This window comes from Mustela lutreola, chromosome 8 (genome assembly GCF_030435805.1).
Source record: "Mustela lutreola isolate mMusLut2 chromosome 8, mMusLut2.pri, whole genome shotgun sequence".
Taxonomy (NCBI): Eukaryota; Metazoa; Chordata; class Mammalia; order Carnivora; family Mustelidae; genus Mustela; species Mustela lutreola.
The window spans coordinates 147,760,162-147,779,719 of NC_081297.1; the positions used below are offsets into that span (position 1 = coordinate 147,760,162).

The window sequence follows — 19,558 nt, forward strand, 5'->3', positions numbered from 1 at the left end:
TTTTAATCCAAATTTTAGGCTTTGTAGATCTGACTATACTTTTTTCATTAATCTTAAAGTCTTCGATTAAATTTACAATTGTTAAGTATTCATGACGTGATGAATTTTTAGCTCCTTTTTTTGGGAGGGTGATGGGCACCCTCAGGTCTTCACATCTAGATGCCAGGGGTCAAGAGTGGGCAAACTGTTAAACCCTTATTTTACCATTTCTGTTTGGTGTGTTCTCAAGCAGCGCATCTGCCTCTAAGACCATGAAGCTTAAGCGATCAGTTGCTGTTTCCTCATCATTTCATTTAGGTTGCTGCGCTTAGGGTTCCTGCTGGCTGGTAATGCGCCCGAACGGGCCGACTGGTGGCGGACTCGTCAGCTCCCCCAGGTGACTGATGGTTGTGCAGAGAAAGGAATGCCAGGTCAGCGTGAGGGTACCGTGGACCCCAGGCGCTCTGTCCTCACACACGCCCTGCGCCTACACTCTCGGCCCGTGCTAGGGGCACTGTGTTCCCAGCCAGTGTTCTTTCCCCAGGTGGTGACCTTAGCTTGCCCTTTAGGTCTCAAGGTCAAAAGCTGCCTTCTCTGCAGAACCTTCTCAGATGACTGCAGAACGGCTTTTTCCACCCACACTCTCCTCTCCAGCCTGTACCCACCACTCTCACTGCCCTGCTTTATCCTGCACGTGTCCCCTCTGTTTTCTGAATGTAAATACACTACTGGTTGTGGGTTCCAACTTGTTTCCGGTATGTGTGTTGTTACTTAGGGCTCCGGTGTAATACACACATGTAAGTGACCCCGGCAGGTCATGCTAGGTTGGATTTGGGCGTCACTCACTCTACCTTGGCCAGCCCAGCTCCTAGTCCTCCCTCTCCCCATCTAGGCCCATCTCCCCCAGCCCCCCAGCCCCTAGCCAGGGGTTCTTCGCTTCTTCCTTGATGATTCGTTTGTCATGAACCTGCTCTTCCTGGTTGATAATGGCGTCATCTGTACTCTCTGCCAGGGACATATTTTTCCCCTTTTACCGGAATCTTCCATGGCATTCCTCAGCGTCTGACTGCTTGGGGAATTCCAGGTAGGCTGCTGAAAACATCCTGGCAGCGGTTTCACCCATCTGTGGCTCCTCTATCTTTACGTGGTGTGTCACTTTCGGATACACAGATACGGGTGATGTGCGTATGGAAAACTTCGAGTAATTCGGAGAACTCAGGCAGGACCTCGTCGTTAGATACCCAGATCGGCCTCATGCTTTCACGATCTCAGCCATGTAGCTTGGACAAATGATTTCACCTCTCCGAGTCTCAGCTCCTGTGTGTGAAGAACAGAGACCCCGACGCCTGCCCACGGGGGTGGAAGGAGAAACCGTGATCGCATATGTGAAGCGTCCGACAGCGCGTGTGCGGCTGCTCAGCTGTTGTGAGCGGGTCTGGCTCACGCCAGTGTCTCCCAGGCTGTGTATTGAAATAGAAGCTCATAGACAGCATTTCACAGGTATTTATGAAGTTGAAGGTAATCCTCACGTTCTGTATTCTGTGTTCATCACTTTTAAAAAATATATATATTTTATTTATTCATTTGACAGAGAAAGATCACAAGTAGGCAGAGAGGCAGGCAGAGAGAGGGGGGAAGCAGGCTCCCTGCCTGCTGAGCAGAGAGCCCGATGTGGGACTCGATCCCAGGACCCCAAGATCATGACCTGAGCTGAAGGCAGAGACTTTAACCCACTGAGCCACCCAGGCGCCCCATCACTGTTTTTAACAGACAGCACATTTTGGAGGATTAGTAAAGTGAAGCAAATGTGAGAACTTTCTTCGGGCTGAGAATCAAGGAGTGTATATTTGACCCTGTTTGACCACGCACGCTCTCTGTGTTGAATTTGTCTTTGGTTACTGTCCTGTAAAGAGCCCAAGTGTTTTCTGTGTGGATCCATGAATCCGTTCTAGCTCACTTCTGGGAGTATGTTAAGAACTTTCAAATGACGGGCCTGTGGCCTGTCTCGGTGAACCTGTGTGTTTTTCCTCTGTCAGAAACAAGTTGCACAGAACCCCAGTTTATTGATTCGAAGATTGAATGTATAGGCAAGATCCGGCTTGCTTAGAATTCCTCTTCTTTGTAATGTAATCCCAGTTCAAGAAATATGTCAAAATTCATAAATCAAGCTGTCACCATTAGTTTCCTGAACCTACAGTTCCTGTTACAGTAGGTAAAATTAACATTCCTATCTGGAGGACACATATCATGGCTTAGCTTGGTGCAGCTGTAAATTTTTCCTTTTTAAAGGCCCAAAACCCCTTTTTGTGTCTTGTCTAGAGTGATCAGCATGTTCTTTTGCAGAAAAGAGGCAAATTATTTAAAAGGAAGAACGTACTGAATATGTAAATGAAATGAAAGAGTCTGCTGTTGTCTGTTACTTGATCGTTGCACACAGACTGGGCCCCAGGCCTATGCGGGCGATGCCGCCACCTCCACTGTCTTCCTCACTGGGCTGTGGCTGTGAGCTCTTGGAAGGCAGCTCACACCCAGTCTGGGGTAGCCCCTGGTGTGTCGCATTCTGGATGAGTGCCCCATTTAACTGGCTGATCAAAGCCTGGAGGAGTTAAGTTCCTTGCTTGGAGTGATCGGAGCCTGAATTCCAGGTCCAGGGCCAAACTCTTAAGACTGGGACTCCACTGTTTCTGCACTCACCAGAGGGAGCATCTCTTGATCCTTTGAGGCCTGTCATTGGAGATCTTTGACCACCTTTGTGTGAATCCTTAGAGCCGGCACCTTTAGTCTGGCCGCGCAGGGGGCGCTGACGGCAGAGCCCTTCAGAACAGTGCTCACGCTCAGTTCCTGTGGGCTGCTTTGTCCTCTCAAGTGCTCCGGGGAGTCTGTGACTCCCCCGGGGGTTCATGTAGAGAACTACATCTCTGGGGCGAGCTGTGCATTCTGAGAAGCAGCTGTTTACCCACAACCTCCATACCTAGAGGGAAGATACTGGGCAAGGATTTGTCCATGGTGACTCAGCAGTTTATAAAAGCCCGGAGTCCAGTTTTCTCAACCGCCACTCCGTTTTCTTTACTGAGCCCTCTGATCAGTTTCTAGACAACAGGGATTTCAAACGGATTTGTGTTTAACAGTAAAAACAATTATTTCACAGTATCCATAACAGAAAATATCTGAGACTTCAGGTGAAGGAAAACCAGCCACATAAGCTGAGAGAAGTGTCTTGTTGCTTGATGGAAAAGTGGGATATTGTAAAACTATTGCCTTTAAACCCATATGTCTGTTTATTGCTAGGCCAGTAAAATCCTACTGAAGGGGGAAAAAAACCCCAGAATTTTGACAAAAAATCATGAAACTAATTGGGGAATTTTCTTAGCAGTATTAAAATCTACAGCTGAAATACTCAGCAGTGTACAGAGTGTATGTGTTAGTGAAAGAGAGCATATTCTTGGGAAGCAGACCCCCGAGAAGTGAGAAGTTGGCCTGTGACAGGGGAGCCCCCCAACAAGAAAGGAGGCAAAACTCGTTTTATCCGTGAGCTGGGCGTAATTGGTTAAATTGTGAAAGAAGCTGAATAAAGTTGCGTTGATGAAGGAATAAAATGTTACAGCTAGAATCATGGGACTCGGGAATAGTAGTAGTTTATTGGTTTTTCAGAATAACCAGGGATATTTTGTGGAGTCGAAATAATGAAGATTATCATAGATTTGACTGTGCCTCAATGAGGAACTCAGCCTTGAACCAGCATGTACCTGGCTTCTGCTGGGTAGTAGGAGGCTGGCCTCAAGCGAATTAGTTATCCTCTCCGTGACTCAGTTTATGTAGCCAAAAATGGAGCCATCGTAGGACTCCTGGCAGAGGGTGGGTGTGAGGAGTGAATTAGATGATCCACTTGTGGGACACAAGCGAAGCTTTTATACTGAGACTTACTTTAACATTATTACGTTGTATTAGGAACAACCTACTTTTCCGTCAGTTGGAAATGTTTAAATAAATTATGGTAAGATGATATGCATCCAGTAAAAATCGTGTTTTCAGAGAGCATCCATTCTCTTGATTCCGTTGGCACTCAGGATAATGCGGTCAGCGGGAATTCAGAACAGGACACGGGGCTGTACGGAACGAGCCCTACTTTCACGTTTGTTTACATTGCACACATACGCACGCGATAGTGAATACACTCCGTCGGTAGCCGCTGTGTCTGGGTGTAAAAGTAAGGACAGGTTTCTGTCTCTGTATACTTTTTGTAGTCTTGACAGCGAATGTGAATTACTTTATAATAGCCAAGAAAGTGCTGTTAAAAAAGGAAAGGGGCACATGGCTGGAGGTCCTGGTAAGAAGAGAACCTACTTAGCTCGTTACTGCCTGCCGTCATTCTTTGTCCTGTGCCTGGTGGGACACAGCATCCCAGCCCCTCCTTGGCCAAGGTTCCGGGGCTTTAACAGTTAAAATTTCAGTTACATTTTTTAATTGAAAGATTTTAATAAGTAAAACGTTGGCACAAGATCTGGATAATATTGCTAACAGATCATTAGTAGCCGGGGTGGAGGTGGTGGGTGGTGTGTGAGAGAGGGAGAGAAGAGAACAGAAAGAAGAAAATATCCTTCCAGTGTGCTGAACATTTTTTCCGTCATCAAAGGAACAGAATCTGAATTTACCCCAAGTCGTCAGGTGTCGCGATTCAGGTCTGTGAGCTTCTGCCGAGCGGGCGAGTGTCTATGCTTTCTGTTCCGTATCCCACCCCCCCGAGAAAGTCTGAGCGCTCTCTTGACATTGTGAAATTTCTTTCTATCTCCCCAGGCTTTATTTCTTTGGTTAAATGAGAAAAGTGTTCTGATTTCAAATAATGGAGAGTTCTCACGTTTTTTTGAAGAATAAAGTAGCGGTGTCTGTCACACTGTCACACATCTGAAACAGTTTTGATCTTTAGCATATTTCGGGTTCTTTTCTTTCTTTCTTTTTTCCTTTTTTTTTCCCCCCCTGGCAGCAACTGAAAATTAAAAGGATCAAAGCCATGTCCCTATAATGGGCTTGTTTTCATCAGGACTTGAAGGCACAGTCGGACTGCCTCCCCCAGCCTCTTAAAAGCCTATTGCTTACCTTGTTCTGATAGAATTTAATTTCATACCCATCACATTCTAATGGACCAGGCATGGTGTTTAGTCTCAAGCTGTGGGTTTTAGTTTGAATTTCGATCTGCTGCTGTGCCGCACTGAAGAGTCAAGTCAGGAATGATTTTGAGTCCAAGTGCGAAGGCGCGCACTGTTTGGCGTCGCGGCAAGAGCTTCTGGTTCAGCCCAACAAATATGTAGCTGCCATATGCCGTGTATCAGCCAGGACTCTAGACACGGGGGTGCAGAAACGGATTTGGCCCCAGGCTTCCTCCCAGGGAATGCGCGGTGTAGAGGGGGAGACAGGTGTGAAAACGGGTTGTGCGATGGCGTGCTGTGTGTGTTCAGAGTGGGGGCGGAAGTGTTGTACGTGCTTGGTGGAAGTGGTTCACCTTGGCGCTTCCAGAAGAGCCTCTGGGGTCGAGGCCTTCGGGGAGGGACAAGGAGCAGGGTGGCGGGTGGAGGGAACGGTTGGCCTTACGAGGGGTTGTGCGTATCCCCTGGCTACGTGCTGGCCTTGGCTGGACCTGAGGGCGTGCGGAGGGGGAAGGGCGGGTGGGGGGCTTTGTGTGCCGGCCCCGGGCTCTGAACTCCGCTGGAGGAGTTGCATTAAGATACCTCTCCTCTCTGAGGACGATCTTGGTTCTCCTTCGTAGCCAGGTTTCCTTCCTTGCACTCTCTCCGTGCATTTTGTCTTTTCCCTCCTCTTCTCTTTCAGATTGCTGTATTATTTCTAGCTCTTGGGGTATGATTTTCTCATCTGTCACCTCCCCACCCAGTTTCTCTCCCTTCTCTCCTTCCCTCCATCTCTGTCTCCCTCTCTCCTTCCTGCCTTGCTCTGTCTCTGTCTCTGTCTCTGTCTCTCTTTTCCCCTCTCCCTGCTCCTTCCTTCCCTCCTTCCCTGTGGTTTGCTCCCAGCAGTTTTCCTGGTCCCTGGGTTGTGGGCTTGTTCTCCCAGAGCGATCTTCCTTTGCTTCCATGTCCTAGGACCGGTTAGGGCGCACACATCCCACCTTTCAGCAGTTTCCATATTAATGTCATTTCTTGGCTAAAGGTTCTAGTAGCACACCTGCAGCGTGAGTGCGGATGCAGCACCTACATGTTGTCGTGGCCCAGCCCCCCCAGTCGCCCTCCCATGCTGGACAAAGCATAAGCCTCATTAAACTAGTGGGCAGAGATTTTCACAAAGTGGCAGCCTCTGGTGGGGCCTTAGTCTGCGCTGTGGGATTTCATTCCTTGTCAGCGGCTGCGTAGGCTGAAGGCCACTTGCCGGCAGCCCCACCGTGATTGGGAAAACCCAGCCTCTAGGAATTTCGTCCTGGGTGGCTGCTGGGCACCTTTGCTTCTGTCTGCCTCTCTGGCTTTTTGTTTCTGGCATCTTGGGTGATGCAAAGTCTGTCCAGTGACAGGGTGATGCCCAGGACCCCTGAGCCATGAAGGGGTTAGGCACAAAGGTGAGTCCTGTCGGCCAAGGAGTGGGCTTCTGGATCCCAGGGAGCAAGCCGGCTCCAGGGTTTACTGTGTGAGCCTTCCCCTGACTGTCTGCTTACCCTGCCCTTCAGCACGAGAACATTTTGATTTGGGGGAAAAGAAAATTGAAATTTGTTTTTTGACGTACTAGCAAGGCAGCCTCGTACATGTCATTTTAACTTTTCAGAGTTTGTTTCTTCATCGATAAAATGAGATACTACCTGCGTCTCTCGTGAGGTTTGAGTTATTGTCAGTGGTGATGACACGGATAACTGCCTCTTGTGCAGCCTCCCGTGTGTCCTGGAGGGGGCTTTCACAGCTCTGGTTCGTTTCATCCGGCCCAACTCCACAGCCCACGTTGTCCTGGGTCATTCTGCCTTTCTAGGGTCAGCGTGAAGGGAAGGCCTGGCTCACAGCCCGGTGCTCCCTCTCCGGGTTGATGCTCTTCCCGAAGTTCTCGGAGAAGGGCCTCAGCCTCTTGGAGACAGGCTCTTGAGCACACAGCACCCACGAATGGGAACCAAGAGAGGGAGAAGGCTGGGGTCCTTTTCTGCCCGTGAGCTGTTCGTACATTGTTTGCCATTGTTGCACAGCTGTCTGCCGCCTTCCGGACACAGACTGGCTGTCTCTTGCTGGGCAGCATCCTCGAACTCAGCAATGCTGGGCGTGGGGCCCTAGGAAGGAGAACCCTACGTGGCCCCATGCTGTCAGGTTCGCCCTCAGAGCGGATAGCCTCCTAGGTTGGCTTCCGGCAGTCTCGAGCCTGCCTTGTGCTGGAAAAGTCCACGCAGAGCTGCCTTTCCCCTGAGTGAGGAAGGTTCTCCCCTGGTTCTCTGTGATCCTCTGTCTTTCCTGTGTGGTTCCATCATGCTAAACCTTTTGTGTCTTTTAGTTCAAATTTAGGGTAAAGTGTAAATGCACCTTGGAGGGGAAATACCTTTTTTTTTTTTAAAGTAGCATGGATGCCCACCATGGGGTTTGAACTTAAGATCCCGAGATCAAGACCTGAGCTGCGATCAGGAATCCAACCCTTAACCGACTGGGTCACCCAGGAGCCAGCTTGGAGGGGAAACACCTGAAATGTTTATCGGTCTTGTGCATCTTTGTGGGACGTGTTACCCTCTTTTCCGGAGCGCAGACGCACTGAGATGGTTCGGAGAGCCTACGCTTCCCTTCTGCGCCGGTCACTGTGGTCTGTTCTTTAAAGGCTTATACTCTCCACGACGCTCCTAGTAAGAACTTGGACACCTACATTTTCTTTTGGAGAAATGGCATCAGTTAGCTCAGCACTTCAACTGCAGTTGGAAAAAGAGAATTTTAAGCCTCAATCAAGACCCTGGAAAAGTAAATTACTTCGACAGTGACTAATAGTAACAGTCGGAGTATTAGCAGCAAGCATGGTGCATGGTGTGGCAGCCGTCGTATCAGCCCCTTCCGCTTGGCAGTGCCTTTATGCTCGTGCCATTGCCTAGACTAGGCCGTATTGTCGTCCCACCTTGCGGGTTTGTAAGTGGAGGCCCAGCAGGCTTGAGTACCTTGTTCAAAGTCAGGCACAGCCAGTCAGCGGGGGGAGCCGGATAAGAGTCTGTGTAACTCGGCTCCAGGTCCACACTCCTGACCAGGCCGCGCCGCCTCCTGGCCACCTGCTGTCCTCTCCACGTTTGGCCTAGACGCCGTGTCGGCTGGGCTCGGCGATAGCTGTCCGCTGGGGACATTGTGAACCAAAGACGTGATGCTTCTAGTTCTCTGTGTATGGTCACAGACTTGATTTCAGCGAAGCCCTGCAGAGTACCCAGTATAAATCTTTCAGGTGTAAGAGTAAGTTTTTTCGTAAATTAAGTTTAAAATAGGGTTCTCTTTGCTTATCCAGAAGATTTTTAAGCTTTGAAAGACTTCTAAAAAGATGTCTATATTAAAGAAAATTTTATCTGCTAATATAACACACACACACACACATAAGCAAACTATATATGTTGCTTAATCATGTAAAGAAAAATCAAGTATTAGCATTAAAAGAAAATTGATAAATCTCCATGGTGAACTTTTTAAAGGACCTTTCCAGTTTTTGTGTGACCTTCTCTGAAGAGGCCCTTGGGCGCGGCGGCTCACCTGCCGAGTGCGAGAGACCTTGCTCCCTTCGCAAGCCGAGGGGCCGGTCTGAAGCTTCCTTGTGTGTGGTGGGGAGGTGATTGTCCTTTCCAGGTGGAACTGTTTGTGTTATTTGTATTATTGTACATCTTGTGTTACAAATCCTTCCCCAAGCTGCACTTAGCTCATGTTACTCTTGGACATTTGAATAACTGCTTTAGCGTGAGACTGATTTCTGGGTATGACTTAGTGACAGTGTTGGGTTTACCCTACTGGAAAAATCCAACGGGAAGTGTTCAGAGGAAGCCCTTTTCATGGCAGAGTTGGGGGCATGAAGGCCGGCGAAGTGGACCTTCTCTGTCGAACCCCATGGGCTGGACGTGCAGACGTGGCGGAGGGAGCCACTGTGAGGGACGGAACTAACACGACAGATGCAGTTTCAGATGTTTTCTGAAGGGGATCACGCCCTCCTCCTCTCTGTGGCAAGGAGCGACTTTGGGTCTGCACCTGCAGCTCCAGAACGGACAGCCCGGGGGGCTGGGGGTGTGGAGGAGGAGGGCTGGGGAAGTCTGAGCAGGGAGGTGGGTGGCAGGGGGGTGTTGACAGGAAGAATCCGACCAGCAGGCCTCTGGGAGCGGGAGGGGAGGGCGTGTCTCCTGCCTGCTGGAATTTCAGCCCTGGCAACTTTCGCTGACATCCTCCTCCGTCCCCCAGCCAAAAACACAACACAACACAACACAACAAAAAATACCTCCGTGTTTCAGGGCCGAGAGGGCTGCTCTAGTAAACATGGCCTCCACCCGCCTGGCCCAGGTGCTAACTCTGGTTCCTCGGTTCGGGCCCCGTGCTCCCGCAGGAGCCCTTGGAGGGGCCCGGGATCGTGGCCCTGAAGGTCCCTGTGCAGACTGGGGCCCTACCCGAAGTGCCATCAGCCCCGGTGGGGGGGTTCCCCGAGGAGTGTGGGTGGATGTCTCATTCAGCACTTCGAAGGGAGAAAGAAATTGGTCCTTTCTGTCTTCTCTGTAAGACAGATTTGTTTCTAATCTTGAGAAATCCTTTCTAACAGTTTTAGAAGATACCTTAATACAGCGTTGGTAAATACAGAAACGGTAAAAATGGCTTTTCCCCCCCATAGGCATGTAGAATTCAAGGAGCTTTGCGTGTACTAACCTCATAAGTCCCATTGTTTTGGAATTTTAGGTGTTAATCAAAATTGTGATTAAAATTCTCAAATTAATTGGTATTTTATTCTCTTGTAAGTGTTACTTCCAAGAGGCCTTGTAAGTAACTAGTTGTTTATATTAAACAGTGTGGCTCGCCTTTATTAGAAAATTGAGCCCGATGTACTCTTTTCCAAGCAACTTTAGTCATTTAGGCTATAATGATTAAATTGGCATCTCTTAGACTTCTGTGTATACTGTTTATTGATTTTAAATTTATAAAAGAGAAAACACAAAGTTCAGTTTTTGTGGGAAGACGTATACATTCAAACTACAGTTACTACTTCAACGTTTGTGTGGCAGGGAATGATGTGGCCCTTTGTCACTGGCACAGTGGCCTCAGGAAGGCCCGATCCAGCGGTTGGGGGTGCCCGATGCTGCCCCCATAGTCACTCCTGCCTGACCTTTGGCTCCGAATTGTCCACCCCCACTCACCCCTGCGAAGTTAGGTCTGTGACACACACCCTCCCCCTGCCCCAGGAAGTGTGATCTTGATAATTCCCTGAAGCTCCACGGGCAGGTGTGGTGGCCGTGGACTGTCCGTGTCTCCCGGAGGCACTGCAGACCTTCTGGCCATCTTGGATCAGTGTAAAAGCCCAGTACTTGACATGGCCTACTTGTGGCCTGAGATCTCCCCACTGGAGTCGTGGGCGTCATTATTTCTGGTTCAGAACTGTAGAGTCAAATGATTGGTGTTGACCAACGGACCTTCCTGGGGGAGGATTACAGTGACTCCGGATCGCCGCTGCTGTGCGCCAGGCTATAGCTCTGGGAATTCTTCGTTAGCGCCATGTTTCATGTGTGGACAGTGACCTGGAGATGCGGTTTTAGGTTGCCAGGTTAATTTGACACACAAACTGGTCTGTGCACCTGTGCACGCACATGTGCACACGCTCACGGCAGAGCGCCAGGAGCGGTCGTGTGAAGTGGAATCGGTAGAGCCGTGTGTAATGTTTTATACTTAGGCAGGCTCCTGATGGACAGCGTCATGTGACATCTCATTTTTTAAAAGCCCGAGGCATCAGTAATCTTTAGAGCAAGAATTCTAGTGCCGTGTTATGCATTCCAGGCTTACTGTCTATTCTGCCCAGTAAATATATGGCTTTTATGGACTTATAAATCATGACAGTAGGATGCACGCAATCCAGAAACGAGGGGATTAAATCCCTATAGAGTTACCGAGATTTAATGTAATTTAGACATTATTCTTGCCGAGAAGTAACATTCTTATCTAAAGGTGGTATATTTCATATGTTTGAAGAGAACTTTAAAAACCCTTCCCCGGAGAAAGCAGTACTTAGGAAGAACATTCTGTGTGCCAAGCCTGCTGCTGAGTGCTGGGGGAAGGACGTGCGGCAGGCGGTCTTAGTCCGTGAGTAACTCAGCACCGAGGGGAAGATGCTAGAAAGGAGAAGTGGTGTTTTTACGATAGAGGTGAGAAGGCCGTGCCGGGTAGTGGCGCACAGAGCGGGGCAGGTGGAGAGCCCCCCATTCTTCACGGGGCTCTGAAGCTGGAAGGAAGGGGAAAGGCTTCGCAAAGGCGCTGACGCGGCCCAGACTTCCAGGGTAAGTCGTGTTTCATGACGTTGTCAGCAGGCCCCAGGTTCTCCTCGCCGCTCATCAGTTGTTCCCCTCCCTCTCCCCTCTCCTTCACGGGAGCTAAGGAAGCCAGATCGTAGTGGCCAGCTTCTTGCTCTGGTTTCCAGGCAGCAGAACACACAGCTATGTCATGAGCGGTCTGATGGGTGTCGACAAATGTGTACGCCTCTGTAGCTCGCACCGCAGGCGAGCCCTGCAGAACATTCTCGTCACCTCCAAAGGATCTGCCGTGTCGAGGCCGGCTTCTCTGTGCCGGGGAATAACGGCCCTAAGTAAGGAATGAGGAACTGGGCGGAATCTTGGATCGTGTTCTGTTCCTCTGGTGGAGACAGACTTGTGCTAATCCAGCCACATTCCTTTGCTTAGACTGCTGGGAGCGGTGGCCCACGGCCTGGTGGTCTTGGCCAGCCCCTGGGCCCAGTTCAGGGCCCCCAAAGCCGTATGTTTTTCCCATCTGTGTAGGGTGTTCCTGACCCTCAGCACGCGCCTTAGGCAAATGTGCAGGCCGGGGGCCTCTGGGAACGTGTCTTCCGTAACATCGTTCTGTGTGTGTGTGTGGGGCTGCTTCAGGAACCAGGGATTTGACTCCACGTGATGCCCTTTAGCTCAGCAAGCTTCAACGGAGTGTCTGCCTTGTGCCAGACCCTGTTAAGCTCTGGGGTCCGGAAGCGGAGTCCGGTGCAGTTCTTAATCTCGAGGAGCTGATGGTCCAGTTTGGGACACAGATGGTTAAACGAGAGTTACCCTGTAGAAGTGGATAGTCAGCACTCAGCCGCCTCATTAAGACTTGGGGTATCAGCAGAAGCTTCCCGGGAGTAACAGCAGTTACGGCTTAGTACGGAGTGCTGCTAAGTGCGAGGCACAGTTCTGAGTACTTCCCTCCGTCCCTCTTCTTGATGTTATTGTTCCCATTTCACAGATGAAGACACAGAGGGCCAGAGAAGTTAAGTGACGTGCCCAAGACCACACAGCTGTTAAGCAAGATGAGCAAGAAATGAACTTTGTTGTTTCAGGCTGCTTGGGTTGGGGGGGGGGGGGGCTGTTTGTCTCTGCAGCATGAACTAGCCCGTCCCAGCTGCTAAGCACGTCAGTAGGGAAGGGGTTGGAGCGGAGCCCCTCTGCTGCCCGCCCGTCCCAGCCCAGCGAGAGGAAGCAGTTGGAAGACGGCCATGGGCATCTGGAGTGGAGGGAGACCACCGTGGGGCGTGGAAATAAGACAGGAAATAAATGGAAGACGGGAATGGAGGCAGCCAGGAAAGGCCGGGCTGCAGGGACGTGGCTCTCAACGGGCCAGCCGCGGGGAGGGGTGAGCTTGGAGCGGCCTTCCTGTTTCAAGGAGCATCTCAGGGTCTGAGCCGAGGTGAGGGTGCCTTCCAGAACATGGCGGCGCACCCCTGCTGCTCTTCACTCCTGAGCAGGGCAGGCACCTTGCCCAGAGGGAAGATTCTGCACCCTCCCAGGGACGGACAGGTGAATGTTCTCAAATACGGTTGCTCTTTTCCCGTTCAGCTTCTCCAAGCTCTTGTTTAATGCCACGTTTCCTCTTTTCTTCTCTTCTCCCTAACCTTTCCGGGAACATGGGAGCCAAAACAATAGTTGATAAAATGTAGCGTAATAGATATAAACTCCTTTTAAAGGAGAAAATTAAATGCTGGTAGCATTAAAACACAGCTTGTGCTACAAAATACCCATCTTTCCTTTTTTGAAACTTCCAGCCCAGTGAATAGGACACTTGATACAAGCCTTGGCCCTTCATTCTTGTATCATCTACTTCTTCCCTGCTTTTGCCTAGTCATTATTAGTAATTAGACAAAAATCTGTTTTAAGCTACACCCCAGGGAATGGCAGAAGTTGGTTGCTTGTCTAAATGGTCTCTAATTAAAGTTGAAAAAAAAGCAGGTCGTTGCGGAGATGTTTTTCAAATGTTGGCCAAGACAGAAGAGGCTGGGTTAAGAGCGATGGGCTTGCAATGTTTGTACTTAAGGGATTGAAGTATAATTTGTTTTTTTTTTTTTTTTAGAAAAACCTCATCTGTGTGGGATGTTGTAGGTGTGGTCCTGATGTTCAGCAGGTGAATGGATCTTCTGACTCCCAGGTTTTTCTGATTTTTAAAGCATTTCCTATTTAAATCAATGTTTTTACTTCATTTTATGGTTTACTTGAGCTGAACAAGAAAAATTAATCACGCAAAGTGATAATATACTCATAACAGTTACAGAAATAGTGAGAGGCTTGGAGTTAATGGGTGAAAAATAAATGAATTCCTTCCGTCCGTGCCAGCTTCGATCATGGCATTTCTGGAACCACTCTTGTAACTTTTCCCCCGTGTGTGTCGCCCTTCACTGGCTGTATTTCTGAAGGCTCACTTTGGCTGGCTCTTCTCTGGGTTTTGCCCGACCGAGGACTTGGCGTAGATCGGTACTCACACGTTTGTGGATGCCTGCCCCCCCAGCCGGAAGGGGCAGCTGTCTGTTCTTTCTCTTTGTGATGACAGGTGGCAGGTAACGTAGATCATTTCAGTCAGATGCAAGGTCTTTTTCACTATTATATGGTCTTTGCTTAATACTGCTGATCTCTCTCTCTCTCTCTCTCTCACACACACACACAGACACACACATAATACACATACATACACACACGGTGACGTCTTTGTGTTCTTTAATAAAGTAGTATTCTCACCCTGGTTGGCTCAACTGTAATCAGATGTGTGCCCTTGAACTTGTCGGGATTCCTGGATAACCTAACCCGCTGTCGACCGTGACTTGGTTTGGTTAAGACTTCCTTCTAGTTCTCAAGCTGCCGTAGGAGAGGCTGAGCCAGAGCGTGTATATTAAGGGTACCGTGAGGACGTGGAATCCTAGAGCAGAGACTGAAAGGCCTCCGGGACCTCGGGGAACTCTGGACCCGTTAGAAGCCAGAGCTGCCCTCCTTGTCCCATCGAGGCCACCCAGCTCCGTATATTCAGCCTGACCCTTTGTGCACCCTTCCCTCACTGCTCTGGGGCCTGCGGCTCACACCTCTAGTCCCTCTGTGTCTTGGTTCCAGATCCTAATGGAGAGTCATAGCATGGCTTCTCTAGGGTCAGTTTCCATCCTGGCTCTTGGTCCCTGACTCCTTCGAGTGTGGACCCTGGACCAAACACGGAGGCATCCCCTGGGGCCTTGTCTGAAATCCAGAATCTCCCCTTCACACCTGCTGAATCAGAACCTGTGCTTGAACGGGACACCCAGCTGGTTGGAATGTCCAGTAAATTTCAGAAGCGCTTATGGAGTTCGTGGCCAGTCCTGCACAGAGGACAGTGAGGGACTGTTTCCTGGAGCAGAGGTTGTGACCATAGTGATCTGGTCTAGAAGGATCTAGTCTAGAAGGAAGCATAGAAAATGGCCCTGCTATGGCCAGCCCTCCCTGCCCACAAGGCTCAGTGGGGGAAGCTTGCCCCTAACGAGTAGGGGAGGGGCAGGATGGGGCGGGGCGGACCGGAGGAGGGCAGGGAGATGGCAGGGAGATGGCAGGGAGACCGGTCCCAGCAGAGGAGTAGGGTGGGGGGATGGGCCTGATGTGTTCCCCCGAGAACCAGAGGCAGCTGGCTGGCTGGAGAGGAGATTTTCTTTTGGAAGCTCCTAAGAGATAAGGCAGTGAATAAAGGAATAAAGGTTTGGTCAAGATTACAGAAGGCCTTTGAGTGTGGAGCTGAGGAATTTGGACTTTATCCCTCGTGCCCACTTGGCTCTGACACACCGGCAGTCCTGCTGCCCTCGGCTCCCACCGGCAGCAGCCCTGTGTACTTTGTTCTGCCGGATTCTCCCTCCCTCATTTCCTTCAGGGTTTTGCTCATCTTACCAGAGGCCTTCCTACCCCTCCTCCCTTAAAATTGTTACCCCCCCCACACTCCCCCCATTGCTTTGGCACTCATTCGCCTTTCCTCTGGCACGTTTCCTGCCATCTGTCATTCTGCGCGTTTACAGGATATGTTTCGTATCTGTCTGCTTCCTACCCACACTCCCATTCCTAGATTTTAAGTGCAGGGAGGGTGAGCAGGGACCCTGGCTCCCAGGATGGGGGTGCAGGAGAGGCGGGCAGGGACCCTGGCTCCCAGGACGGGGGTGCAGGGGGAGGCGGGCAGGGACCCTGGCTCCCAGGATGGGGGCGCAGGAGAGGCGGGCAGGGACCAGGTGTCTCTCCGTCTAGAACAGCCCCAGTTGTAAGCAGCTCTCTGGGCAGACTGATTAAATGGCAAGTATTTGCAAGGAGGCCCATAGGGTGTGCGAAGGCCACTGCTCTGTCCACCCAGGGTGTTTCCCAGGCTCCCCTGCCCCTTTCCTCAGGCTGCTTTGTGTCAGTGCAGACAGCTCTGTACTTCCTCTGTACTACCTCCGTAATGAGTTTCCGAACGCTCCAGAATGGGGCTGACCAGGCTTCCCTGGGCCTTTCCAGCGGCCTATCCGCATATCTTTCATTCCCGTCACTTGGAACCTTGTCCTCCAAGACCTCCGCTGACCCAGAGCTCTCTCCCCTTGTGCAGGACTGAAGTATGGGAATCTAACTTCAGAAGCTTGCTGGTTTCTAGATGCGAGTTTTCTGCAGTGAGCTGTCTTTCCCTTTCCCTTTCTGTGTGGGCGGGGCCGTGTCGGCTCCCCCACGGCACCCCCACCGGGCCCCGCCAGCACCTTGGGCCGATGCTGCTAGATTTCCCATCATCCCCTCTGCTGCCGGCAGCCCAAGGTCAGGACGTGTGCTGAGAGTTGGCAGAAGGGTTTCCGCACCGGCAATGCTCACAGCTGCTCTCTCCGCCTCCGCGCGTCCGTCACCTTCGGGTCTGAACCCCAGGAGGCCTCAGCTCTGCGTCTGGCTACCCCCGTTGGTTGTGCCTGTCTGTCCAGACTTCACTGTCTGACTGGCTGTTTGCAATCCTTTGTCTTCCGCTGGGGGGGAGGGGGGGCTTCTGTTGACTTCCCCCCTCTGCCTTTGTGGCCAGATTCAGGCTAAATCGAGTTTTCTCTTTTTTGGTATCAAATCTTTGTATGCTTTCATGAAGAGATGCAAAATGGGCTCTTAAGCATCCGAGGAGTTTATCCAAAACTGTGTGAAAATGCGACTCCCTGGATGGAGCAAACCAGAAAATTCCAGAACCACACATGTATGTAGTAAGCCGGGTAGTTAGTGAAATTGAGACATTTCTGCACCTCACACGTTCTGCTCAGAGTCAAGCAACTAGAGTATCCGCAGCTGTAGCAACGCTCGTCTGTACTAAACTTTATCAGGCTTTGATTGCGAAGAGCCTGATAGCCTTATTTCTGCTGTTGGTTTATCAGTCGGTTAATTCTCAACAGCCATTGTTTCCAGTAATCCTGTGTTTTACAACGTAGATGATCATATGATAAATTTTCTGTTTTGTAAGTGATAAAAACCCTCTCAGGAATTTTGAAGAGTCATGTTGGTAGGGAAGCAATGTGCAGTAGAAAGACGTGGCGGGGGGCGGATGGCTCAGAGGAGATTACCTCCCAGCCCCCGGTCGGTCCTGGAACCGCTTCTCAGGGCAGCGGCAGAAGAAATACTTGCCTTAGTGCAGGAATGATAAAAAGCAGCCGGTTGCCGCTGGCCGGCAGAGGAATATGTAGAAATGTCGAGAGAGGAATGGGACGGGGTCTGAGAGCCAACAGAGGGGGCAGTAGAGAGCTGGGGGAGCACAGCAGGCTTTCGAAAAGCCACCCTATTTTATTTTATTTCATTTTATTTTATTTGTCAGAGCAGGAGCACAAGCAGGGGGAACAATAGACTGAGGGAGCAAGGAGCCTGATGCAGGACTCGATCCCAGGACCCCAGGATCGTGACCTGAGCCAAAGGCAGACGTTTAACCGACTGAGCCCCCCAGGAACCCCAGGAAAGCCACCTTTGCCAGGAGTTAGAGAGGAAGGGTCATTCAGCCATGCAGGAGTTGATTTTTGAGGATTTGGTGTGCATTTTAACTCCTCTGAACCCAGTTTCTGATTGCTAGAAGTTGCCCTGGAGGCTGCTCTGGGATTCACGGTTTGAGGCTGCTGTTCTGTGCCCTACCTCCACGTGCTCCCCACACTGCCGCGTTCACCCCTCCTGGGTTACTCATATCTTCGGCGCAGATGTTTTAAAACCTTGTGTCATAAATCGCCCCAACAGAAATTATTTCTGAGCAAATTGCTTAATCCTGCTGTTCAAAATATTGATTCTTGTCATCACGGCAGGACGAGAAGGGAGGTGTCCTGCCTGAAAACAGCCCTGTTGACTCCGGGTGCTTGGGGCGGGAAGGCTTACGTTGCATTTCTCCTGCTGTTAATTTCTAAATTTAATATAGTCTCGGTAATAGACCTTGGGTTTTTTTCTTAGAGCTAAGTAAGTTGATTATAAGGCTTATGTAGATTAATAAGTGAATAGTAATAGCCAGGAAGGTCCCTGAAGAAGAAAAACCATGGGTAATTCTACCAGCTTTTAAAACGTAAAGCTTCCACAACCAAAACGATACAGCCTTAGCTCACGAAGAGACAGGCTAATGGGACAAAATGGAAAAATCTGGAAATAGAAACAAGTTTTTTGGGGAATTGCACGTATGATAAAGATGATGTTTCAGGTCACTGGAGGACAGGAAGGATGGTCCTATAAATGGCGTTAAGGAAAACTGCACATCCAGTATCTCTTGCTAAAATTGGACCCGTCCCATGGACCGTGCACACTGGTTTGGCGGAGTGCCAGATGACAGAAATCTACATGTTAAAACATCGGAACCTGCAAGTGTTCGAAGAAAGCACGACCGGATTCCTTCGTGCCCTGAGAGCTAGGGAGACTCTCTCACACTGCTCACTCTGAAAGCAGTAAGAGAAAAATATGGTAAATTTAAGTGGACTTAAAACAGAAAAAAACCAAAACCCTCTAGACAGCACAAAGGAAATCGGCAGAGTAAAACGATAAAGGACAAGATGGAAAATATTTGCGACTTAATCACCGACAGAGAGCTGACATCCGTAAGACATTGTTTCTGAAAACAAGGAAGGGGAAGACCAGGGGCCCTGTGGAGAAATGGATAGAAGACCTAAATGGACGATTGACATGAAAATACATGCAGAGGGTCCTCGGACCCTTGACACAGTGCTCCACCCTGCCCGTGATGAGACCGTACATGTGAAACCACAGGCTGAGATGCTGGGTTTCACGCCACGGTCCCTGGGACTAGGCTCGTACCTGTTTCTTCTTAGACTCCTCAGTCTGTCCCGAGACGAGCTCAAGACCATTAACTGTATGTTATTTATAATTCTAAGAAATCAGAAAGAACACAGTTGTCCCTCATGAAGGAGTCTTATTTTTTTTAAAGATTTTATTTATTTATTTGACAGAGAGAGATCACAAGTAGGCAGAGGGGCAGGCAGAGAGAGGGGGGAAGCAGGCTCCGCGCTGAGCAGAGAGCCCGATGCGGGGCCCTATCTCAGGACCCTGAGACCATAACCTGAGCCGAAGGCAGAGGCTTTAACCCAAAGCCATCCAGGTGCCCCAGGAAGGAGTCTTATATCCATACAGTGAACTGCAGCGTACTATAAACGAGTGACCTGAATGAAATCCCCCACAGTGTATTCTGTGCAATGATCGGTTGTTGTATGAAAACAGCAGCCAGCAAAGACTGTCAGACTCTGCTGTCTTCCGTGTAACACGGGGAGAAATGAGAATGTCTCTGTATGCACACGTGTGCACACACGTACTTTTCTTCCCATGTATGTTCAAAGAGAAACCATGAGAAAATAAAGACTGATTTTTAAAACTTTAAGAGGGCAGAGTAGGATAGAGAGAGATGGAAACTAGAATCTTCTGCATGTCCTTGTTTTATAGTATTTCTTTCAAAATCCTGTGTTTTCTTTTTTTTTTAAGCTTTTCTTTATTTATTTGACAGGGACTCGGCGAGAGAGGGAATATAAGTGGGGCGGGGGGTGGGGGAGGGAGGAGCAGGCTCTCTGCTCAGCAAGGAGCCTGCAGCGATGGTGGGGCTCGATCCCAGGACTCTGGGATCGTGACCTGAGCTGAAGGCAGACTCTTCACCGACAGAGCCACCCAGGGCCACAAATCCTGTGTATTGTACTT

General features: G+C 49.9%; 1 protein-coding gene across 3 annotated transcripts in view; it reads left to right on the forward strand.

The window, feature by feature from the left end:
• Positions 1-19,558, forward strand: part of ATXN10 (ataxin 10) — a 159,392-nt gene that overhangs the window by 77,784 nt on the left and 62,050 nt on the right. Inside the window, exon 10 of one of the 3 annotated variants that reach the window (XM_059187268.1) lies at positions 13,482-13,556. The exons of 1 other annotated variant lie outside the window; for it this stretch is intronic. In XM_059187268.1, coding sequence (XP_059043251.1) covers positions 13,482-13,556 — 75 coding nt within the window. The remainder of the gene's footprint in view (positions 1-13,481; positions 13,557-19,558) is intronic. One more of the 3 variants, XM_059187269.1, reaches the window with a different exon arrangement.